Source organism: Eptatretus burgeri, chromosome 3 (genome assembly GCF_056783735.1).
Source record: "Eptatretus burgeri isolate ZD-2024b chromosome 3, Ebu_testis_v1, whole genome shotgun sequence".
In the NCBI taxonomy this organism is placed as follows: Eukaryota; Metazoa; Chordata; class Myxini; order Myxiniformes; family Myxinidae; genus Eptatretus; species Eptatretus burgeri.
In genome coordinates this window covers 138,020,486-138,046,183 of record NC_140963.1, presented here as the reverse complement: position 1 = coordinate 138,046,183, position 25,698 = coordinate 138,020,486, and the positions used below count along the sequence as shown (strand labels likewise).

General features: G+C 44.0%; 1 protein-coding gene, 1 long non-coding RNA gene and 1 pseudogene across 2 annotated transcripts; 1 reads left to right on the top strand and 2 right to left on the bottom strand.

Annotated features, from left to right (window-relative positions):
* Nucleotides 1-2,437: 2,437 nt before the first annotated feature.
* LOC147031099 (uncharacterized) lies at nucleotides 2,438-15,490 on the bottom strand. The gene is made up of 3 exons (XM_085872210.1): nucleotides 15,197-15,490; nucleotides 8,806-8,958; nucleotides 2,438-3,893 (listed from the first exon to the last, which is right to left on the bottom strand). Exons 1-3 carry the CDS (start codon nucleotides 15,488-15,490, stop codon nucleotides 2,838-2,840), a joined length of 1,503 nt encoding a protein of 500 aa, XP_085728336.1. The 3' UTR covers nucleotides 2,438-2,837.
* Nucleotides 15,491-15,702: 212 nt separating this feature from the next.
* Nucleotides 15,703-25,027, bottom strand: LOC147031097 (uncharacterized). Its single transcript, XR_015056660.1, has 4 exons — nucleotides 24,897-25,027; nucleotides 16,539-17,060; nucleotides 16,325-16,435; nucleotides 15,703-16,163 (listed from the first exon to the last, which is right to left on the bottom strand). It is a non-coding gene; the product is annotated as an uncharacterized LOC147031097 (long non-coding RNA).
* Nucleotides 17,024-21,789, top strand: LOC147031098 (uncharacterized; annotated as a pseudogene).
* Nucleotides 25,028-25,698: the final 671 nt, after the last annotated feature.

Below are 25,698 nucleotides of genomic sequence, written 5' to 3'. Positions count from 1 at the left end.
GTGAGCTGCAGGATGCACGGTCCTTTAAGTGACTCTTGCTCCTCATCCAGGTGAGCTTCAGGATGCACGGTCCTTTGAGTGATTGTTGCTCCTCATCCAGGTGAGCTTCAGGATGCGTGGTCCTTTGAGTGATTGTTGCTTCTCATCCAGGTGAGCTGCAGGATGCGTGGTCCTTTGAGTGATTGTTGCTTCTCATCCAGGTGAGCTGCAGGATGCGTGGTCCTTTGAGTGATTGTTGCTTCTCATCCAGGTGAGCTGCAGGATGCATGGTCCTCTTTTTGGAGTGGTGGTGGTGGTGGTGGGAAGAGTCATTTTACTTTGTCATTGCACTTGGTTATTCTGAGGTGGGGGGAGGGAAGTTGTTGCAATGTTTGAGTGGTTTTTTTTTAGGATATGTTGTGTTGACATTTTTAAGAGTCAAATGAAGCTGTGTTTAACAAGTCATCTTAACTTGTCTCTCCATGTTGCTGGTCTATATTCTTATTTCGGACGACAGGAAATATCTCGATGACTTCGCAAGGAGACTCCACCAGAGCACCAAACCTTCCGTTCGTTCCTTTTTCTCGTCCTTCTTCCTCGGAGCGATCTAGTTTGTTCTTGATGTTTCAAAGTTAAAATGCAGGTTGATAAAATTTGAGATTTTGGCCTTTCCCTGCAGGGTACAATGACTAAATGTTGAATTATTTTCACAAAAATTTTGTGAGATGCATGATGTGTTGTGTGTATATGTATATATATATATATTTATTTATATATATATATATATATATATATATATATATATATATGTATATATATATATATTTATTTATAAGTTTATGTTGGTTGTAATTGCACTAAATAAACATTGTCGTGTCCATGGCGGTTAACACCAGTCTGGACGGATAGCTGAATGGTTATAACTCGGAGGCGAACAGCCGAGATTCTTGGCGATTATGGCACATGTGAGACTGAAGGCGGCGAAGACGCGTACCAGAACGGAGGCGCACCAGTTTATTCTCGAACCCACAAAGAATAAACGAACACAAGGAAATTCAGCAAGTAATGGTTTAATGAACGTAAATCAAGGGGTGAGGTAAAACAAAATCTTAATTGGAGACTTCTCCACTCGGTCACAAAAACAGACAAGGGGAAAGATAAAAATAAAATTAATTCCTCACTTTATGCTGGCACTCAGCTTGTAGTGAATGGGCCCGATGACCTTTAGGAGCCTGGCAGTCGTCGACCATCGAAGTCACCGCACGGGAAGCGCACAAAATGGCGCGGTTGCTCTCCTTGGGCACGTCTGTGGAATAACTCGTTTGGGCGGTCCTCCGCCCAGAAAAGGTCACAGGGGGCAACCGATTACTGGGCCTTAAACCCTACCGAGTTAACACAACACCACCCCCCATGTGGTGACACGTAAACAATCTTAAGCTCACAGTTTTGCTTACGTAATGTACAACAAGATGCCTCCTACCCGTTCACGGACCATGCTATACTATACAATCTTATCTTCACTCAGGGATTCCTCCATCCACCCCCACAATCGTAACAATATGTTTATTTACAAGAAGCTTCACCAGAGGATGTGTCGACTATATCCAAATCTGCACAGTTATATGGTTGCCAAATTGTGGTTGTATTTATTCTTGCTCTCCTCTTTTGAATGATAAACAGATAAACACTAAATCAATCAAGTAGATGGAGCACCTACCATTTTTAGACTTTGGCGCAACTCCGCCGGGATTGGAACTGCCGACCTCCCGGACTCGGAGCAGATGACACCATCTTAAGTCTTAATATACGTACGCAATGTAAACTGTTACAGGCCTTGTAGCAATTTGTTGCTATTTGAGTGAGCGCGTGTTCACCGAATGAATAATTGTAAAATTGTACGACAATTGATATTGCTGTTTTTTGCAGAAGGGTGTCTGGTATCAGGAGGCCTTGAAAGAAATTGCATTGCTGAAAAAGAAGCGGAGCTGGAACGGGCCAAAACAAAATTAACTATCTTGACCGGTAAGAAGCAAGCCTCGTATGCTCGGTGTGTTGGAGAACGAGCTGCTTGTCAATAACCGTTCCACATTTACATCACGTGGACGTTGGTAGTTTACAAAAGACCAATGAAAATCTGAAGCTTTCATGTTCGTATTCATTCGCATGCTCAGAACGAAGCTGTGGGATAGCATCATTGACTGAGGGCGAGGCTGTGCCACTGCTGATGCAACGTCCCGTGCTGATTAGGGCAGGAATTTGTGATGCGTTCGGGGTGCCGGCGATGGCGATCGCCTTCGTTTTGCGAAAGACCCCGTGGGATCTTCAATGTTCACCAACTCATGCTGGCAGACGGGACGTCGGTTTAACGTCCATCCGAGGGACGACACATAAACACTGATGTGGATCACCCTGCCTGTGAAAAAAAAATCAGGATGATAGTTTATAGCTGGGTCTGGATTCGAACCTAGCAGGTTAGACGGCTTACAGCCGCTTTAATGTGTAGAAAATAGTTTTTGCAACTGTTTATTAATTGTACAAATTGTACAAAATGTCCGCCTGTTAAGATAGCGAAGCGGGGTGAGGATGAAGCGGCTGTGCATTTTTATTTTTTTAACACCTTCTGTAAGGTAATGGCGCCAATTTCCCAGAGCCGTGCTTTTTTTCCGTGCCATGGTTAACACTTGATATCCAAACTTCGACCGTAAACTGAGTCACACACCATGAAGGAGAGATTCGACAGGGTTTTATTAACAGGGATCGTGGACGAGACAGAAGGGAAGAACCTGTGCTCCGGTGATTCCGTCTTGCTTGGAGACGAGGAGGAGGAGGAGGAGGAGGTGTGGAAGAGGAAGACTTGTTCAGACAAATGTGGGGGTCTGTGACAGGTGGAAAGCCAACTCATCTTCAATGGAACTCCCCGAATCAGAGGAATTGCTCTCGTGATACTCTTCCCAGGATAAGGGCATATGGGAAGGATTAAGATTTCTACAACTGGGACATATCTCTTGTGGTAAGTGAGGGTGAGGGGGTGTGAGGATATTCTTTGAGGATGAGAAGCGGTATTGTGGGGTGAGGATGGAAGGGTGTGGAGAGGGAGGTCTTTGGGTCCCCTGATGGTTCTGAAAGTTTGGATGTGGCTTGAGTGGGTAAAAAGGAGTCGTTTCATAACAAAATGAACTCGATGAATCGGACCAATTCGTCTCCCAATAATTTTCCTTCCTTGGATCCTGTACTTTCATTTTTGTTTTCTCTCTTGTTTCCCTTAAACATTCAACACCCCTGACCCGTCCGAGCCAAATACTTCCCTTATTTTCTGATGCCCCAAGTTGTCTCAACCTCTCACAAACTTCCTCGATCAAATTCCTTAGTTCCTCATGTTTACCACTTTCCTTCTCATCTCCATCATCTGTTTTAATCATCACATCTTCACTCACCTCTTCGAGGCTTTTGCAATCGCTCATTTCATTTCTACCTGGGTTGCGATCCTCTCCTTCGCTCATTCTGCTAAAAGTGTACAATTCTTCAACAAACCCTTCTTGGTTCTCATTTCTTATCAACCCTGCCAGCTCTTCATCATCCTCATGTTGTGTCTCAATCCTCTGAAGCTCAATACCCTGTTCCCTAACAATATAACCAGGTATGGCCACCTCATCATCAATTCCTCTCGACGACTCAAATACAAGATCACGTTCCCCCTCTTTGGTCATTTTCTTTTCTTCCTTGCTACATTGATCCTCCAAGCTCTCAATCTTCTGTTCTTCGCATGACGTCTTCCCGTAAGCTGTGCGTTCATCATTTATATCGTACGCTCGTTGTCCTCCACCCACAAGGTCGTTTTCTCCACCCAAAAGCTGGAACAATCGCCCACTCGCGACTTGGACCTGCTGCCTGAGATGCAGCAGTTGCTGCTCTTTCTGCCAGAAACATCCAGAAACAAGAAAGAACAATCAGAGATTGCAGACCCTTGCCAAGACTTGTTTTGTGCGGCAAACAAATAGAAGAATACTAAATGAAAGGTCATTGATTGCAAATTAAAGGTCTAAATTGTGTCGTCGTAAATGTGTGGAGGTCAAAGGTCTGAAAAGTTGTAAAGGTCAAATAATTAATCCACACACTCACGTTCTATGTGGACAAAAAGACAAACAAATGGACCCAAATGCAATACCCTCTTCCTCTGGCAAGGGGAACAGTGGGGGGAATGTGAAGGAAATGAAAGACAAAAGTGAACAGCAATGCATTGAAGGGAAACCATGAAACTCACATTTCATGGTTTCCCTTTAAAGTTGAAATGATACGAGATTTTTTTTTTTTTTCATTCTAAAGTGATTCTTCACCATTGAGAGAAGAGGCCAAAAACGATGTATATATCATGATATTTCAAACAGGTGTGGATGAGTTGTGACAAAACTCGGTGGATGAGTTGGCGAAGTGACGATAACAAGTGGATTTAGATTTTGGTTGAGGTCTGGATGCAGATCCGGCCTCTGAGCAGGATACAAAAAGTAAACTGTACAGTCTGGCCGAAGTGTGTGCTCTCCCGAGTGCTGTTCCAGTTTCCATTTGACTCGACGGTCTCTATTTTGTTCACTGTTTGTGCAGTCGATGCAGCAATAAGTATCACTATCATCAAGGGGAATTTACTTTCATCATCTGGGAAGGTTGAAGTGTGAAGGACATGACAATGTCTACTCACGACTCGTATACAGGAGTTTGTACGAAAATTTAATACCCAGAGAGGAGTGAGATAATATAATGTATTAATTCTTCTGCAAACTTAATATAACTAGAAGGCCAGTCGGTAGAGCGCATCCCTCCGCCATGTAATACCTGATCCATGAGAACATATCGGCCCCATTACATGTTTGAAATATTATGCTATACAGTTCTATATCGTTTTTGGCCTTATCTCAATGGTGAAGAATCACTTTGAAAATTAAATAATTCTCGTTTCCAGATCCGGGTTTGGATCTTCACCAAGATCGAATCAACTCGTCCTTGCGACGCACACAACATGTCCACCAAGTTTCGTCCGAATCCCACCTCAACTTTTTGAGATATACTGGACACACAGACAAAAAGGAGTGAAAACATAACCTCCTTCACCTTCGGTGGTGGAGGTAATTAAAAAAAAAAAGTTTGTGCCCCCTTCTGGTTAAACCAACAAAATGAAGAATCACCGCTCACCTTCACTCTTGTATTCCTCTTTTTTTTTTTTTTTTAATCCCCGCCTCTGGAACAAACTTCCACACTCTCTTCAATCCCACTCTTTCCCTCCAGATCTTCAAAATAGCTGTTCACCACCATCTCTTATCGTCCCCCATCCAAATCCTCGATCTTTTCTACCCCCGTTAATCCACCCCAAACCCACGTCCTTCAAATTCCCTGCTTTCCTTCCTGAAAGTCCCTGTAGTGTCCATCTTGTGTACCCCATGTTCCCCATCCAAATCCTCGATCTTTTCTACCCCCGTTAATCCACCCCAAACCCACGTCCTTCAAATTCCCTGCTTTCCTTCCTGAAAGTCCCTGTAGTGTCCATCTTGTGTACCCCATGTTCCCCACCCCATCCCTCTCCCTTCCACAGATCTCCTACTGTCTCTGTTCCCCACTGTTTTGTGCTTCCCTCTCCCTTCCCTCTTGTCTCCTTGTCTCCTTGTTATACGTTCTGTGTGTTAGCTCTTATACGAGCCTTGACATTGTGTATATAAAGACAAAATTTAAATAAAAAATCACATGGGAAAGGTTTCCTTCTGTTTTCTTCACAATTTCTCGCTCATGTTATGTTTCCTTAAGGACTACACTCTTTGTGAATACATCTGAAGTCATTTTACTCCCGGATCAGAATGATTTCTCCATGGCTCGATCCCGAACCTTTCCTTCCCCTTTCTCATTTTCATAAAACGACTGGAGAGTTAAAAGAACACCTTACACCCCACAGTCTTGAGCAACAAGGACGTGGGTGGGGTCTGCGAGCGACTAATTTTATTGGTCACGATGACATAAAACACCATAATATTTTGTCCAACCAATTACTGCTAAAAGGAAGGGTTCTACAGTGTTCAAGTATATTGTTACGTTTGTGGAAATTCGCATTACACCATAAAGGGTCCTCAGGTGAGATATATCGGTAAGTTCATGTGTAGTTAGCCCAAACCCGTTGTTTAGAGGGAATATATGTGATCCATTCGGGCTGCGACGCTTCAGTTAGCCGTTTTTCTTTGGCTATTGTTAATTTGGTGCAAGAACAACAACGAACATCGCCACAACCAACATCTCACGATCACGCCATTCACTACACGATGCCACCTTCCACAACTACGCTACCACATCTTCGCCACTCGTCATTCAACGAGCACCGTGCGGGCACGTGCAAGAACAAAAACCAACAACGCCTGTGGGGTTTTCCCGCCTAATTTCCCCGTCTGATGCTTCCGCCTGAATCCCCCCACCACGCTTGGTGTGAAGGGGAGGGGTGCAGCAGCTCGCTTCCGATTGGTGGATGCACGGCGTGAGGCGGTCGGAGTGGGGGCACGCCCCCCTTCGAGAGCTTTCTGGAAACGCCTTGAAGGGAGGTGGAGACAGAAATGGGGCGGGGCAACGGGGCGGAGCCGGCCCCTACAAAAGGCGTGGGCGTGGAGAGACTCGAGCGTGAGGAAGCTCTTGGTTCGTTCAAGCGATTGACAAAAGGCGTGGACGTGAAGGTCGTTCCCTTTCCTGTTCCCTTATCCCTGAAGGGGAATTGTGGAGAGTTGTGGTGATCGTCCCTGGTCGGAGGTTCTGTTCAAGCGGACCACACGAGTGACGCACTGCACGAGCTCGCGGACCACGCGGAGGGACTCGGAGTTACAGTCGCCAAGGACTCGACGTGCTCAGGGAAGTCGCGACTTCCATTTCTTTTGGTGTGTGTGTGTGTGTGTGTGTGTGTGTGTGTGTGTGTGTGTGTGTGTGTGTGTGTGTGTGTGTGTGTGTGTGTGTGTGTGTGTGTGTGTGTGTGTGTGTGTGTGTGTGTGTGGGTGTGTGTGTGTGTGTGTGTGTGTGTGTGGCAACAGTCTGGTCAAGTAGAATTGTTTAAGTGTTGTAAATAATTATAGTCGGTAGTATTGCTTTTGCTTTTGTTGCATTTTGTCTTGACTGTAATATACGTGCCTTCCATGAATAAATGTGCTTGTCCCATTGTCCCCCGTTTTTCTTCGTCTTTTCCTTTAATTGAATCTCCATCTTGCATCACGTAAGGGATTAATAGTGGGTTTTAAAACACCCGGTAATTAATCGGAACCGTCAAGGCCGACGATAACTCCGCTCGGTTATCCCTGTAATACGGAACGAACCGTTTAAGCGGTTCGTGTCCGGAGTCGGCCTGTGGCGTGGTCCCATCCCTCGGCAGATTACCCACGCGGGTACTTAGGTATATCGACATTCGGCGATTCACCCTATTTCGCGTGGGTAGACTGCGGACTGGGTGGTGGTGGGGTTAAACCCCCACCCGTGACTGGTTTCTGGCGGTAGTCCCAGGATGGTCACGACTGAATTGTCCGTCCGGTGGGCGACGCGGTCACGATTCGAGTTACGCGGCCAATCGCACGCCGGCGGGCGCGAATTCGTAACAATATCAATAAATTGAAATAAAATAAATATTTTAGAGAGTATAGAAACAAAATTTTTGGAAGTTTCCTGCCGTTGAAGCAGTGCCTTTTCCACCAACTTATTTAAAACGTTAAATTGGTTTTACATGCTTGGTGCTTGCGTCCTTTATGATGTCCTTAAAAACAGTAAGTTTCCTTTTTGGAATGATTTTCAATTTTATTTGACTCCCAGACAGAGAGTGACTGTATTATCTCACTCCTCTGCATATGTACAAACGGGACAAATTCCGAGCCGAGGTTCTGTTAATCTACAGGTTTGTTTTCCGATTCGTGTTCAAAATATAACACTCAATTGAAATGAAGTTGTTCCTCAATCATAAACTGACTTTGTGAACAGACAGACAGACAGACAGACAGACATACTGACGTGAACGAATTTGTCGAGTTGTTAACCGGTAACCCTAGTTTCATGTTTCCTGACAAATCACGGGCTGAAAAATCAATATGGCAGCGACAAAAAAGTTGGGACAGCAATTCGAGTAATTATGAGACTTTCTGTGAATGAAAACATACTGTCAACCCTGTTTTGATTTCGAGTTGATTGGCTGCAGAGTAAAGGTAATGATTGCTCATGAAAGACATCTCCTGTAGGAAATTGTGTAAATCACGTTTGAAAGATGGACCGAAGAGTGAATAGAAGGAACCACACACGGATAGATTGGACACTTCGATCAACAGTGCACACGTGAAGCGTGTTGAGCATACCATTAATGATCAAAGTTGTGTGTCCAAAACTTGGAAGAATACCTGGAAAGGTAATGTATTTATTTACCTTTTGGGGTGGATTATATATACAAGCATACTTTCCAACAAAAGCCCAGATCAAATTTGGAGTACCTTCATATTGTGACGGAAATTAAGATTTCTGTATTTGGTTTTGATGTTTTTCCTTTGATTGAGTACAATGGTTGGTGCTGTCATTATTACCCTCGCCAGAGGAGAGGGTGTTTCATTTGCATCCGTTTGTTTGTTTATCTGTTTGTCCGCACTGAATGTGCTAACGTAGGTCGCAAGCACCATCTAATCCAGCCTTTGTCCTTGAAATGTAATTTCAGCACAATATGTTTTGGTACAGTATATAAGTAGGATGTGATGTAAGGCTTGTCGATTGATATCGATGTGTTGAATGATGCTGATGGGGAAAGGTGTTAACACTGCTTTGAAGACTATTAATCACCCATGTTACCTCGCAAATCTGATGTCTCATGGTCGAGTTCATTGAGAGAATGGAGTATATTTGTTCATCGGTGTACATGGCACCACTTGTACTTCTGTCTTCAATCTTCTGGCATGGTGAGGAGGATCGACATGACGATGAAGGCCAGAACAGATCTCTCACCTTTGACACGTGGAGACAAAGCAGGGGTTAGACAGGTATGGCATTTGTCTATTACTGAAACTAGGATTTGCAAGTAAAACCGAAGATTAAAAGTCATAACTACAACGGCACTCGGTGGAGGGCAGACATGCGCCATGCTGAACAACTACGTTTTGTATCCATTGATCAGCCGGATCTGCATCTGGACCTTAACCAAAATCGAATTGGCTTGTTCTTGTCACATACCCAACTCATTCACCTTGTTTTGTCAGCATCCTTCCACAACTTTTTGAAATATCCTGCTAAATATCGTTTTTGGCCCCATCTCGAAATGGTGAAGAATCACTTGAAAAACTAAATTCTCAGATCTGGATCCGGATATTCACCAAAATCAAATCAATTCGTCCTTGTCACACACCCAACCTGTCCACCTAGTTTTGGCTGAATCCGTCCGTAGCATCCTTTGAGATATCGTGCTATTGTGTTTATCGTTTTGGGCCCGATCGCTCAATGGTGAAGTCACTTTAAAAATTCTCGAATCTGGATCTTCACCAAAATCTAATCAATTCGGCCTTGGTAAACACCCAACCTGTCCACCAAATTCTGTCGATATTCTGCCCACAGACGAACAAACACTCATGCTGGGAATTCTTTAACCCCTAAGGATTATGTCCACAATTATGTACAGCATATATATATATATAGGAGCGGGGTATGCTTACACGTTGTAAGCAATAACGAACCGTGCTTTCCCCATTGTCTCGGGTCACTCACCTACATTTGAGTTTTCCTTTATATTAATTTATCTTTTCATTTTGTTATTGCCTCCAAATGTGTAAGCATACCCTGCCCGTACAGATGCACTCCAACTTCTGTGACTTTTCCTGGTGTATCGGCTTCAATCTCCGTCGGCACCCAAAATTAGCGTGATTCCCCATTGTCTCGGTTGCTCACCTGCATTTTTTTTAATTTGTTTTTTTTCATTCATTTATGGTTTCATCTAAGGATGTTGTCCGACGATTCTGTGATATTTTTTTTTTTTCCTGGTGTAGCAGCTTCCATGTCCATCAGCACGCACAATTTCAGCTTTCTCCGTCACCTGGAAGGTACCGATCTTTAATATCAGTAAGTGAGTTAGTTCGTGAGTGAGTCGGTCAGAAAGAGCTTTTTCTATATCGTTATGTTTGTGGGGTAGATGAAGGGATTTCATTGGAAAGATAGGATTGTACAAGAGTTGTTTGGTCCATGGACGTGTAGGAGACATCTTGATGTAATTGAAGAGGGAGACTGTGAGCTTAAGTGTTACTTATCACCACACAGGGGTGGTGCTGTGTTAATTTGATAAGGATAATTCCCCCATTAAGTAATTGCCCCCATGTCACTTTTCCCGATGTTTTTGTATTCCAAGATCGGCAATAAAGGTGGGGAACACGTACCTAAAACAACTACAAGCGGGCAGAGGCCCCGCCTTCCCGGGTTTTGGTGAGCAGGCCACGCCCCAATGGTGGATGATTGATGGGTGTGCCGAGAGAGGCATGAGGATAGAATGCGAGGGAGGAGGACGTTACTGAGAGGACACAGAGGACCTCGCTTTTGCTCACGGCACGACGAAGGCTGCGTGATTCTTGTGCTCGTGCTGTGTGAATTTGCGGCATGCTGGGCAGGACGCTGGTCATTGCTGTTCGGCTGAGCCGTAAAGAGTGCGTCTCAGAGAGGACGGGGGAAGCAGCTCGTATTGAGGTGGAACAGTCGTTCGGTGTGACATGACTGGGACGGAGGGTCTCGTTTTGCACTCCTCTCAGCACGATAAGCTGGCTTTCCTTCAACGCATGAGGAAGACAGACAGCACGATGCTCGTGTTCATGCTGAGGAGTTGGCTCGCGTGCTGAGCAAGACGCTGGCTTTTGGCCCTTGGTTGGGGAGTGAAGGATGCACCCTGAGCTTCGTGTCTGTCACCGAGAGGGACGCTGCCATTCTAAAAAGCAGCAGGTCGGGGAGGATGATCGACGGACTAAGAGACCGCCCGGCGGTTGGTGAGCTGGGGTAGAATACCCCTCATGAATACCTCATGTATGTTCCTGCTGCTGGAGTGGAGCTCAGCACCATTTTCTTGGGTGCATTTACCCATGAAGGACGAAGTGCCTCGATTCAAAGCTCCCTCAAGACCATCTCTGGCACACAGCTAAGTGCTGGGATAAAGGAGGGATTTTTCTTTGTTTATTTTCTCCCTTGTCTGTGTTTAAATCCGTGTGTAGAGGCACCTCGACTTGGACTTTAGTTTTCTTTCCTTTCCCTTACCTGAATTATTATCCCATGTAAATGTTACCTCTATTTTCACTAACTTATTATTTATTTAATTCAATTTGCTTGTATTTGTGTATTTGTGCCGTCCTGGTGCAGCGCTAAATGTTTTCTCTCGCGCGCCATTAATCTCCGAGAAACTCGGCTGTAGGCCTCCAAGGGAGAACTGTTTGGCCATCCGTCCAGGAAGGGGTTAAACCCCCTGGACACACATGTGTGTGTGTGTGTGTGTGTGTGTGTATATATATATATATATATATATATATATATATATATATATATATATATATATATATATATATATATATATATATATATATATATATATATATCATTCTAACCACCCACTCACTGATATTAATGTTTGGTACCTTCCGGGTGACATAGATAGCTGAAATTTTGTATGCCGATGGGCATCGAAGCCCATACACTGGTAAACAACACAGAACCATTTAAAAGCATCTGTATATGAAAATATCCGAAAATAATGGCAGCCTTGTTGTGCAAGAGGTCAGTGATGCTTGCCTATAAACATAAAGCTTCAATTTCTTATGTTCCTACGTACAAAGCACGGTTTGTTATTGCTTACAATGTGTAAGCATACCCCACTAGTATGTATGTGTAATATATATATATATATATATATATATATATATATATATATATATATATATATATATATATATATATATATATATATATACACGTATATTGTTATGGATTTCAGAATCGGATCTGAGTAATGCATACAACATTGAAGGCCTCAGACAGTTATTTCCATAAATGCATGTCCAGGATAGACCCATCCCCTTGTCTGGTGGGATTCTAACTTTGATGCGTTGGAGAAGGGTATAGAACAGACTCCCTTTCAAATGGGATGGCCTTTTCCTCTTTACGACACGTTCATGCATGTGTGGTAGCCGTTAGCCTAACGGAGATTCGTTCTACCCCCTTTCCATCGGGACACATTGGCTTGGAGGTGGATGATTTATTTACACTTTGAACTTGCAGGACATTTGATTAAACACACTGCGGGCTTTTCCTGAGCAGTTATTCTGACGGTCAAATACGGCTGTGGATCATTGACCTCACCTACATCTCTTTCATTGACGTCCGACACTCACCTATCTTTCATCGACGTTTGACGCCCCGTTCAGTAGCTCTATGGACGCTGGCTGGCTCTTGTTCGTGTCGGGCTGAACGGAGAGGTGATGGTTGTTGTTGACGTTTTGTGAGCACTTCACGTTTTCACTCGGTAATTCTGGCAAATGGCTGCTTTCTGCCGTTCGTCCAGCACTCCAAACGTGGCATCGTAAGCCAGGCCTGTGTTGATTTGGGGTTGCATCTTGCTCTGGAAAGGAAGGAATGATCGCGAGGTTGACAGTTGGTCACGTGCAACGATGCGCCAATAGGCAAGGTGACTAAATCTACTTAAGGCTTGGCCCACTCTGGTCGCCTATAAAAAGGACAGAAGGACTGCTTTCCTGACAGTTTTGTGACAGCTGGGTGACGGTTCCTTTCAGCTCCAGTCAGTTGGTGAGTTGGTAATAGCTGGTTACAGCTTCTTACAGTTGTCCATTGGTTACGGCTCCTGATAGCTCCTGTTGATGCGTGACGGTTGGACCGTTCCTGCTGGTTCTGCTCGTACCTGATTCTTGGCATCCCTGGTTCCTAGGGGGTGACGACGTGACGTCGATTGGTGTTCGAACCTGTTTGCGAGTGGGTGCACGGCGAGGCAGGGCACTGGCAGCAGACCAAGGCTCGCTCACACATTTTGGGACATTTTATTGGACGCACGACAACTTCTTCCTTGGTAAGCAGAGACCGGATTTCTTTTCCCCCTGAATGATCTGCCAGGTACCCTTGTCTCCTGTTTAATTGTTTAGTAAGGCATAGTGATAAGTATCCGCTCTTTATCTCTTTTTCTATCAGTGCCTGATTAATTCTTTATTTGTTTGAGATTATTTTGATTGATTTGAATTTACCTATTTTCACCACAAAGGAATAAAGAGTTCTTCAGGTTATTTATTTTTTCTTTATAATAAATTCCTTGTTGACGTTCCAACCTTGTTGTCCGTGCTTGTCTTTTCCTTTCATTGATCCAGCATTGTCCAAACCTACATAGACTGGGAGGTAGTTCCCAAACTAATTAACCTGTCATGGTCGGCACGCACCGGCGGTAAACGCTCGGCCGCCCTAATTAAGATCGAATCAAGATAAGATTGGTGCTTTGCCGGGGACGCGCTGAGGAAGCCACGTGACCTCGAGTTAAACAGCATATTAGGCAGTGGACACTGTAAATCTTGGTTAACTGATTGGCATTCATGGTTATAAAGCAACCCACCGCACCACGAAGTCAATTGTGAGCGGTGGTCCCAGGTCCGGTTCCTCCAAGGAGAAACGAGGATTAACCCCCTCCTAATACACGCGGTACCCATGGCTGTAACTATATATATATATATATATATATATATATATATATATATATATATATATATATATATATATATATATATATATATATATATGTGTGTCCACCCCCTCCCCCGAGTTAATACTTGGTGGAAACACCTTTTACGGCAATTACAGCTGTGAGTCTGTTGGGATAAGTCTCTACCAACTTCACACACCTTGATTGGACAATATTTTCCCATTCTTCAGCACAAAATTGTTCAAGATCAGTCAAGTTGCGTGGGGAGCGTTCATGGACAGCAATCTTCAAGTCATGCCACAGATTTTCAATTGGATTGAGGTCCGATTGAGATTCCTCTGACTGGACCACTCAAGAACATTTATCTTTTTGTTCCTTATCACTTCCAGTGTAGCTTTGGCTAGGTGCTTGGAATCGTCGTCATGCTGAAAGGTGAACTTACGTCCCAAGTTCAGCTTTCTTGCAGAGGGCAGCAGGTTTTCCTGTCGGATTTTTTTTTTGTGTGTTTTGTTCCCTTCTATCCTGACAAGTGCCCCGGTCCCTGCTAATGAGAAACATCCCCATTACATGATGCTGCCACCACCATGCTTCACAGCAGGGATGGTGTTCTTTGGGTGAGGTGCTGTGTTGGGTTTGCACCAAACGTAACGTTTTCATACCTTAAACGGGACTCAAGGTGGGCTTTTTGAGAAATGGCTTCCTTCTTGCCATCCCCACGGTACAGCCCAGACTTGTGGTGTGATTGGGATGTTGTTGTCAGAATGATTGTCTTGACTGTGCTCCAAGAGATATTCAAGGTCTTTGAAATATTTTTATACCCATCCCCTGATCTGTGCCTTTCCACAGCTTTATCCTGGAGGTCTTTTGAAAGCTCATTGGTGTTCATGGTCGAGTCTTTGCTGTGAAATGCACGACCCAGCAGAGGAAACCTCCAGGAACAGCTGATTATATTCTGAAATAATCAGAATCACTACAATTCAATACAGGAGGAGGCCAATGAACTTGATGTGTGATTTTGAAGGTGATTGTTACACCTTAGATAATTTAGAATTGCTATTACAAGGGGGGTGGACACTTATCCAACCAAGATATTCTAGTTTTGTTTTTTAATTAATTTTTTTTCTGAAATTTGTGGAATTTGTTTTTCACGTGGATGTTGTGCGTCACGATGTGGAAAAAGTCTGATTTGATGAAATTTAATTCCAGGCTATGAGGAAACAAAAGGTGAAAATTTTGAAAGGGGGTGTAGATTTTCTCTCGGCACAATGTGTATACACACAACGAAAGGACTTCCTGGAAGAGATTTGCATATTTCGTACTCCGGCCACGTGCCCCATGCTTTGGATACATGTTGTATAGCCCGTGTACCCTTTTGTTTCCACATTATTTATTCACCGTCTGTACATGTCGCTGTGTATTAGATTGAACTCCTGTTATTTGTGAATCTCTTCCAATTTGGAATGCATTTCATAATTCCTCGTTTCACTTACTTCCAGTGAATCCAAAATCCGTCAATGCTAATCATACCCGGGGCAGAACGTGTAGCGTGTTGGTAGTGGTGGTGCAGAGAAACACTGTAACTGCGCTCAGCAGTCCTGGTCGGCCTTGTAAAGCATAGAGGTCTCCCCCAGTTGCCACTGCTGCCCCCAGCAACAGTATTTGAGCAGAAAGTAGTGAGGAACCAGGGTCTGCCAGGCCAGGAATTGAGATGCCACGAATCTTCCAAGCCAACATTGCCCAGAAACCCACTGGCACAGCCTGTTCACCCAAGGTAGGTAGCAAGTCAGCGATCTTGAGAAGAGCACTGTAAAAGTGTTCCATTGGTCCGTCATTGTATTTCTAATTAGGCCAAAGCTAACTCGGGAAAGAGGGAGAAGTGCGGACGGATAATTAATTGATTGGTTAAGGTAACAAATGCTGATAAGGGAAATTATGTTTGCTTGAGTACCTTGTAGAACAGCAGGACCCCCAGCCAGACCCAGTTCTGTACCCAACCCGAGTTTCCACCTGGTTCCACCTACCAAGAGGAAGCAATGAGATGCAATAACGTATGAGCATTCAAGTATCTTTAGTGGAGTACTAAAAATGTATCCAAAGTTAATAGAAAGGGAAGGGTGTGGGTAGACCCGCATAACGTATGACCCAAACGAGTTCATCGGGACGTTCGTTCCACAATCTTATTCCAATAAATGTTTCTTTATGACTGGCTGTTTGTTATAATTCACTGTCAGGTATTGATGATGCAGTTTCAAAATCGATATCTTACCTTTACAAACAAGACCACCCTCGATCTATTTTTCTTTGTTTACCAAACTTCAATGACCTGGACAATCTTCCATTCTAATTCTGATGGTGTTGCTCAAAAGTACAATGCCTTCAAACATGCCTGATGTAAAGGATTGAAGAATGTGGTAATATGCCATGCCGATAGCAGTAACAAGTCCAACAAAGCAACAACCATAACACCACGCAGCATCCGCCCGTCCCTCATTGCCTGGGGGATGAGTGCAGAGCACATGAGGCAGGTCAGAAGGGGAATGGATGAGAAGACGGGGAATCAAGGAAAATGAGAAGAGTAACAACAAAAGCAATAGAGAGGGAACTACTGGAAGTCAAGGACTTTGGGTAATCATGAGACGGTACAAACCAACTGACCAAACGGTTGTACACCGAGTGACCACTGAAAATCTTCTGAATGCGCCAGGTCTTAGCTAGAAGTGGTCCTTGAGTCAATGTACAGCCCAAGCAGAGTAACCAGGCTCGAACCTGAATCGGAGGAATCCGCGTGTTACGCAGCAATGGGGGGGGGGGGGGAACGAGAGAATACAGCTTTGTGATTTTGAACAAGTTAATATTGGGACTTGAGTACCTGTGCATAAGGGGAGCTTGGAGGAAGGATGAGCAGGGGCACTGCAGCATAAGCTACTAGGCTGCCCAGTAGTGAAACGATGCCCAGATGAGGACTTCCAAGGCGGACTGGTCTGTCACAAGGTTAGGTGGAGCATAGCTTACATCTTCTTTCCCCATTGTATTATTGGTGGAATGAGTGATCACCCCCACCCACCTGTTTCTCCCACCGAGACAACCCTCTTACATTTTACTTCCTCTTTTGATTCCTTTCCAACCTAACTTTTCTATCTTCCCTTTTCTCCCATTTTAGTATTCTCACGTTATCTCAGTTTAGCCAACCCCCACCCCCTCCCCTCTCTTGTGTGTGCAGTATATCGACTTCCATTTGGTAATAGCTTTGAAAAGGAGAGGGAAAGATCCACCACCTGTGGTTGTGAAATCGCAGAAGAAAAGTGACACCTGATATGGCGACGACACCACCAAGTCCTGACAGCATTCCGAGCACCACCACACCTTTGTGTTCCACGTCTCTCTTCCACATCTTCGCAAAGAACAGAAAGACACCAAATTATCAATGCATCTCACCACAATCTCCTTCTTGCTAATCCGTGTTCTCGGTTAAATTTTTTTTTTTTTAATGAAACCCGATCACCTCGTTGGTAGCCTGGTGTCAGCTAAACGGTCAAGGTGTCTGGCTTAAGATCTTAGGGTCTTGAGTATTGAGCCCTTGTTGTGCCATTAAATAACACCAGGTGGGTTGACTCAACCTGTCATCCTTCCGAGGTCGGAAAAATGAGTACCAGCTTACTGGAAACGGGGAACTTCGTCAGCGGCACAGCCGAGCCCCCAGCAATGATGCAACCAGCAGCCACAGGCAGTATACGAAGTAATAACAACAACCTTTGGTTTTTCTATAAACTGTGTCTCATTACTGAGACCTGGCCATGATTGTTTTTGCTTGGCCGACTTTGTTGCCCTGCTTGCGAAGCAAAAAGTTGGGTTAAACAATTGGTTGACTTTGTCTATCGGTCTGTCTGTCTACCGACGTCAGTCTGTGATTGAGAAACTGCCTGGTTTTAATTGAATTTTATATTTTGAACACTAGAATACGAATCGGAACACAAACGTGCAGCCCATAGTCGATTTGTCATTTCCTAAACCTAGAAATGCTCTTTCCTATGAAGTTTTTTTTTTTTTTTTTTTTTTTTTTTTTTTTTTTTTGTCTTTATATTCATATTGGTACATAGAACAATTTGACCTTGGTTGCCCAAATGGCAACTTTGGGCAACTCTGGTAATTTGCATAATCCAAGATGGTCACCAAACGCCATCTCGATAATTTAGCATCTGACTTGCTAATCCTAGAATGGTGTGAAATGCATCTTTTTTGGGGGTTTTCATGTGTGTAGAATCCATTTCTGATATTATTTTTTCGATTGCATGTCAATCTCACGTGCAAAAGTTCAGGTCAAGGTTACATTTGACCTCTGTGTGGACAGCCATTGGATGTTTCAACAAAATGGCAATGAAAAATATTATTTATATATATATATATATATACATATATTTAATGTTGGAGCTAAAAGTTTGCATGCATTTGTGCAATTTTCTTCCTAATTTTACTGTTTATTTCGCATGATTCGAGATGACCGATACAGCGCCTGATGCTGGGAAGTGCTTTCTCCCGACCTGCAGCAAGTCTGGACGAGTAAGAACATTCAAGCTACAAGCAGTAAAAAGACTTATCGAATGTGAAACAGAGCGGCATGACTATGAAACCCTGACTAGAATGCAGTATTGTTATGAATCTGGAAGCCATTTGCACACAGACAGCAGTCCCCAAGCTTAGTTATTTCGATAAGTATATGTTTATAGTTAGGGCTCCTTTCCCTATGTCTAACGGGAATTACATGTGTGCGCTGCAAAGTTTCTTTATAGGTAGTTTTTTTACATCAACCCCCTTCACTTCTTCGCACCACCGACTCCATTGCCTAAGTGTTTCTGGCTGAAGGCGTGGGCGGAGCATCCATCGCATCAGATTGAGGCTCCGCTCCGAGGAAGGGCATGGAGCGTTTCCTCCAGCCAATGGACGAAGGGTGAGCAGGGCCCGGCCAATGGAAGGCCAGAGTGCCGGAAACTACTACAGAGCCTCTTCGGGGGCGGGCCTCCGAGACTCCCTCACACACCCCCCGAGACGCCCCGTCCAATCAGGAGGCTGATCACCTCAGGGCCGACTCCGCCCCAGCCAGATGAACTGTTCGCCCCAGTCCTATAAGAAGAGGAGGGTGTTCGTCAAGGGGAGTACTGGAGTCATCGTGGCCATTGCTTTTGGTCTGTCGTCGTGGTCGGCGGTCTTTTGTGGGGCTCCTCATGGTGGTGGTGGTGGTCGAGCAGCAAGGATCGTGGGCTCGTGGATTTCGGGTCGAGGGTTCAAGTCCCACCGTGGTGGGTTGGAATTGGTGTGACCGCACGAGGCTGAAAGGTACCCAACCAGACTTTGACTCTCAGCTCGCCTTCTTTCTCAAGCTGAAGGGTCCAATAAAGACCCGGTGGGGTCCAGTGTGTGTGTGTGTGTCTCGCCAGTCTTTTAAGTAGAATTGTATAAGTGTTTTCTTTTCATTGTACATTTCATTTTATTCATGATTAAGTCTGCTCTGTGTCTCCCTCCCTTATAAATAAACCCTCCTTGTTAAATGTTGCAGTTCGTTGCCAGTGTTTTCTTCCATTGACCCAGCACGGTTCATGCTTGAGAACCAGTAAGCCGATTGAGCTGTAAGTTGTCGTTTGGACCGACGGACTTCGGTAATTCCGCTCGGTTACACCGGACCGAGGTCGCTAGAGCGACCCGGTTCGACAGAGTCCATTGAGGGTGTGACTTCCCCGGTAATTTGACGATGTGGGTACTTAGGTTTATTGAAATATGGCTTTTAACCCTACCCCACACCGTCAGAGAATTGGCGATCACGGTCCTTAAGTGACCCATGACCTTCGAAGTTGTCTGAAGGTTACGACCTGCAATTCCGGGTGTTCGGTGGGAGACGGCTCTACTGCTCCACCTGGCGGCCGTTCCTCGCCACCGATCCCCAGCCCACAACAGTATGTTTTGGATTCGCAAGGTGATGAGGCATTAGAAGTTCATCAAGGCTGCTACTGCTCATTCACCTCCAAGTATCATGTCAAAAAGGTTGTGGATAAGAAGAGGAAGGAGGGTTCTACAGACAGTGAAAAACCACCAACTGCCAGAATCAGACAATCACAAGTAAAATAGTTTATTTTGAAGAAACAATGTTTGTTTTGTGCTGCATCTTGTGAGCCTGTAAATCCTAAACATCCCGATAGATGGGACAGAGTGGGTACAGTGCGAAAGAAAGGGTGTCAAGGATGCTCCACCCTTCAAGACTGTTGTATTACACTATTGTGATGATCAAAATGATGTGTGGAGGCGGGAAGTTGCTATGCGCCGTCACGGCGCAGATGACTTATTCGCAGCTGAGGCACAGTATCATGTTCGCTGTTATGATGAATTTAGGACAATTCCTGTGCATGCTGACCAGAGCCCCACGATTGATGATGCCACTTTGAACCTGCTTATCGATGAAATGTACACCAATAGAAAACTATGTATTTGGACATCCATTGAACTGTATGACAAATATGAGAGTCATGGTGGTTTGTTGACACGGAAGCAAATGTTCACCAAGCTAGTTACTTAGTGTGGTGATGATGTGATCGATCCAGGGTCATTTGGGTCACTACCCAGCTGCCACTGAGAAGATCGTGGTCTTTGACAAGTACCAAGATGTCTCTGCGAAGGACCATCAGAGAATGTGCCGGGCTGGTGATATTATCATCGACGATGAGCTCTCCATTGCCAGTCCTTGGCCCAAACGAGATGTCATCCCAAAGAGCAAGAACAACAAGCGGAGGCTGGCGAGCGTGTTGTACACCTTCACTGTTGACGATAATGTAACGATGGTGCATTTGGTCATGACAAAGCAGACATCACCATGATTTCCTATGTCCTTGTGGCAGCCACCTCTGGAAAGGGTGTGATACGCGTGCTTAGTGATGACACTCGTGTTTGTTCTGTTGGTGTATTGGGTGTATCAGGCAGACCTACAGTGCAAAGTACAAATGGAGCGTTGGGACGGTACAGTCCTAGATATCAATGCAACCTGTGCTGACCTAGGGCCAAAATGTTTGCAACTCCTTGGCGTGCACGCCCTCAGTGGGTGTGACACAACCTCATATCCATAATGGCAAAGGCAAGATCGGCGCACTAAAAACTTTGCTGGCAGGGAACTTCCCGGGCTTGGCTGATGTGCTGGGTGAGGTGGGCACCACAGAAGCTGATTTGCCAGAAGCAGCAAAACCTTTCTTCATCGCTCTGTATGATCAGGTACCGGGAACTTCTGTGGAATCTGCTCGCTTTACGCAATTCACCAAAAAGAAGAAAAGTCCCAAAGTGATGGCCCTTCCTCCAACGACCAACTTGTTACAACACGTGTTGAGGGCTCATTTACAAGTGATGTTGTGGAAAGCGGCAGACCACCAAGCTCCACCCGATGATTCAGCTGATCTCAAAATTTGGATGGGAGATTCAGGATAATATCCCTGTTCCTGTCACTGCTAAGGGTGACCCGGCACCGCCAGAGCTAACTGACGTGATCCGATGTCAATGTAGGGCACAGAGTAAGAAGTGCATCACTGAGGCGTGTGGCTGCCACAAAGAACATCTTTCATATCCGTCATACTGTAACTGCTTTGGTGAAGATGGCTGCTGCAATCCACACTCAAAGAGACGAGATGTTCAAACTACAGATGAGTACGTCGATATGGAGGAGGCTTATGAGGATGACGTAGATCAGGAGGATGATGTAGATCAGGATGTTGGGAAAGAGAATTTTGATGAGGGTGCCGATCAGGAGAGCAAAGGCCAGGAGGATGAGGATGGTCTTTCTGATCCCGATTATGAGTGGGAGCATACAGAAATTTGATTCAGTTGGGGAAGATGACAATTATCGTTATATTGTATAATTTTACACTTATGTAATTGTGAATACCAGCTTTTGTGACATCTTAGTGATATTTTTCACAGGAAGAAAACATGAATAAAGTGAATCGTTTATGTTCATCAAGTTGATTCAATTCGCTGTCCACCCCGAGATCAAATTTAACCTTTATCTGACCTTCAACGCGTGGGATAGCCCTGTAATCGAAGGAATAACATCAGAAATGGATTCTACATACATAAAAAACCCGAAAAGAGGTATTACACAACATTTTAAGACAAGCAGGTAAAAAAATTAAATGATCAAGATGGTGATCAGCCATCTTGGATTATGCAAATCACCAGAATTGCCCAAAGTTGCCATTTGGGCAACCAAGCTCGAATTGTTCTGGGACCTCATATGATTCCAAATAAACATAAAAAAATCATGGGAAAGGACATTTCTTGGTTTGGTATTGAACAGATAGAAACGTCAAATCGACTACTAGCGCTAATTTGGCAAATTGTACGGAATCTGGGACCGAGCGCGCATACGCACAGTGACACCTGATATGGCGACAACACCACCAAGTCCTGAGTTGCAGGAGTAGGGTAATTTTTCTTACTTTGTCTGCCTGTCTGGCCGCAGTCAAACAAAACTGAAAATCATTCCAAAAAGAAAACTTAGAGAAATCGTAAAGGATACAAATAATAGTCCCGAAGAACAAACGTAACATTAAATAAGGTGGTGTAAAAGACTGTAAACGTTCGGAGAAAAAAATTTTCTACAACTTCTAAAATCTTTATTTTATTTCACTTGAATTACAGTACAGGCAGTCATGGCCAAAACTATTGGCACCCTTGCACTTTTTTCAAATAATGCACCATTTTTTCCAAAAAAATGTTGAAATTAAAAAAAAATCTTTTGGTCCGCAGTGGAACAAACCAAAAAAAGCTGAAAGAGTGAATAAATCTTAGCTTATTCCACACACAAATCCTAAAATGACCTGGACAATAATATTGGCACCTTTCAGAAGTTGTTGGAAATCATTAGATTTCAAGCAGGTGATTCTCCTTTACTTTGGAATTGAACTCACCTGTGGTGGGATGCAGGTGCCTGCAATATAAAAAAAATCACTCATTCAACCAGTTTAAATCGAGAAAATAAGTCATTCTGCTGATTTGTATCACTATGTGTGCCGCAATGAGCATGGAGAAAAGAAAGAAAACCGGAGAATTGTCTGAGGAGGTCAAACACAAGATTGCAGCCAAGCAAGGATAATTATATCAAGCATGATTATAATCATGATAATCATGATTACATGATAACCAAGCATGATTATAATCTCAAGGCAACAGAGTCCATCTCCAGAGATCTAGATGTTCCTGTGTCCACCGTACGCAATGTTATCAGGAAGTTCAAGGCTCATGTCACTGCAGCCAACCTCCCTGGATGTGGCCGCAAGAGAAAACTTGATCGAAGATTGCAGTGAAGGATTGTTTGAATGATGGAGAAAGCACCTCGATCACTGCCAAACAGATTCGAGCTGACCTTCAGACACAAGGTACGACAGTTTCAACTCGCACCATCCATCACCAACTCAATGAAAGGGGGTTTTATGGTAGGAGACCCAGGAGGACGCCACTGCTGAGAGAGAGACAAGAAAGCCTGACTGGAGTTTGCCAAAACACACCTGAACAAGCCAAAATCCTCTGGGAGAATGTCCTGTGGCAGATGAGACCAAATTAGAGCTTTTTGGTACAGCACATCATCTCTGTGTTTACAGAAAACAAAATGAAGCCTTTAAAGAAAAGAACACCTTCCCGACAGTCAAACATGGAGGAGGTTCAGTGATGTTTTGGGGTTGCTGTGCTGCTTCTGGCACTGGGTTCCTTGAATGTGTGCATGGCATCATGAAATCAGGAGATTACCAAGGAGGCATTTGAGAGCGCAATGTTCAACCCAGTGTCAGAAAGCTGGGTCTCCATTGGTCATGGGTCTTACAGCAGGACAATGACCCCAAACGTACTTCAAAAAGCACCCAGGAATGGTTCAAGATAAAACACTGAACTGTTCTGAAGTGTCCAGCAATGAGACCAGATCTAAATCCCATTGAACACCTGTGGGGAGATCTGAAAACAGCAGTTGGGAGAAGGAACCCTTCAAATCTGGGAGAACTGGAGCAGGTTGTACAAGAAGAGTGCGACAAACTACCAGTAGAGAGGTGTGGGAAGCTCATTCATGTCCATCGGAAGTGCTTGACTGCAGTTATTTTGTCCAAAGGGTGTGATACCAAATATTAAGTCTCGGGTGTCAATAATTTTACCAATGCCATTTATTATTATTTTCTGATTTAAAAGGATATATTAAGTTATGAATCAAAAACAAAGGTTCTGTAATATTAACAGGGCAATAAAGAATTGTGGAGGCAAAATACTTTTGTCAATTTCTACTTATTTTTGGAGAAAATTGTGAGTTATTTGTAAAAAGTGCAAGGGTGACAATATTGTTGGCCACGACAAGATTCTGAACACTGAAGAACACAAATTGCCTTCTTGCCACTTCCAAAAACCTCCAGTTTATCAGCACCCGGACAAAATTTTACGTCATCGCAACCAATCAAATTTTCCGCTCGTGCTCTCAGTGTTGGGGAATATCGAGATTCAGACAAAATAGCGGCTCGTAGGAAATATAGATCGTGCTCGATAGCACAAAACAAGAGTTTGAAAAAAAAAAAAAAACTTTCACGTGTCATTTTTATCAAGACTTTGTGGGGTAAGGCGTTCTTTGAACTGTAGTTTGAGTTTGTCATTGTTTCCTTATGCTTCAATGGCGATCTGCTCTTCCGTGAGCTTCGACATCTCTATAAATAATAAAACTAGCTCTTCATTTGCCAACCACCCCCCTTAACCCCACCAAAAAAAAATGCTCACAGGAAGTGGGAATTTTAATTTAAAACTGTTAAGTTTACACAACACTGAACCACTGGTGTCGATCTTGAATTGCCAAACGTTTTGTCTGACTTATTGAGTAAACTTTGACTTTACGACACAATTTGTACATTTTTGCATTGCCGTGTTTCAAAAAAACAAAAGTTGACAAATAAACTCCATTTAACATCAGGGATGACTGGCAGAGAAGCCCAACATTATCATGTGTCTCAATAATTCTCTATTCACACAGATATCTGAGTTAAAGAAGTTGCGATAACCATCTTGGTTGGAGAGTACAATGGACATCACCACCTTCTACAGCAACACGCAACATGATTGCAAGTAAACACTACACACAAACCATATCCAACCATTGTCTTCCTCTCCCAACATCTACTTATACCACCAAACATTTTCATTCCATCCAAGACCTTGTTACTTCTTTTAGCCTTACCGAATCGTTTCTCTGCATGTTCACTCCAGCAGGTTTGCCGTGAGATATCGTAGCGCTGAAGACGTGGAAGATGGCAACGAGGTGCTCATGAGCCGCAGATGGAGACCATGAAACGCAGAGAATTGGAGGAGTTGTGAGAATGAGCGACGAACAACTGAATTAGCGGAGGCCAAACCCTGCAAAATGAAGACCAAGAATGAGAGAGGTACGTTGTCCTACGGATTAGAACTCTAACTGTGGCTTCCTTCACTCCGTCATGGTGTTAAACACTCCCGTAGAAGCACAAAGTTGTACATTACAAAAAGCCTTTGAGATCATGGGGTGAGCCTGCCATACCGTACACTCTCAGCCAGATCTGCTGCCGTGAAACGCTCTGATCCGACAGTCATTTGGGTCACGTGCGAGGCAAGCAGTCTCAGAGACCATTCTAAAAAGGGCATCTGATCCCAGCACCAACATGAATATTTAAAAGGAATGCAACATACACAATGGCACATCAGACCTCCACTTATCTCTCTCACCCACTGCCATCCAGTATTTTAACCCCAGGGCTTTACAAGGAATAGAAGAAAAAGAAAGGAAGAGATCAGTTTTTGGCTCCTTGTGCAATTATTCCCAAAATGAACACAAGTGGTGACCACTTGGGATAAAATGTACACCGACAATGTGAAAACTGGACAAGACAAACGTAGCTACATAGAAAAATAGGTGGAGGATAAGAACGAAATAATTATACGTGTTGGGATTAAGAAAAATAAATAAATAAACATGTTATTCACTGTCGACCGGGCGTAGTGGCGTG

Excerpts from the sequence above, each read along its gene's own strand:
- LOC147031099 (XM_085872210.1), bottom strand. The coding sequence starts at position 15,490 with ATGGAACACTTTTACAGTGCTCTTCTCAAGATCGCTGACTTGCTACCT. Across the intron at positions 8,959-15,196 it reads CGCTACACGTTCTGCCCCGG|GTGAGAGATCTGTTCTGGCC; the intron begins GTATGATTAGCA and ends CACGTGTCAAAG. Across the intron at positions 3,894-8,805 it reads TGAGACATCAGATTTGCGAG|AAAGAGCAGCAACTGCTGCA; the intron begins GTAACATGGGTG and ends TGTTTCTGGCAG.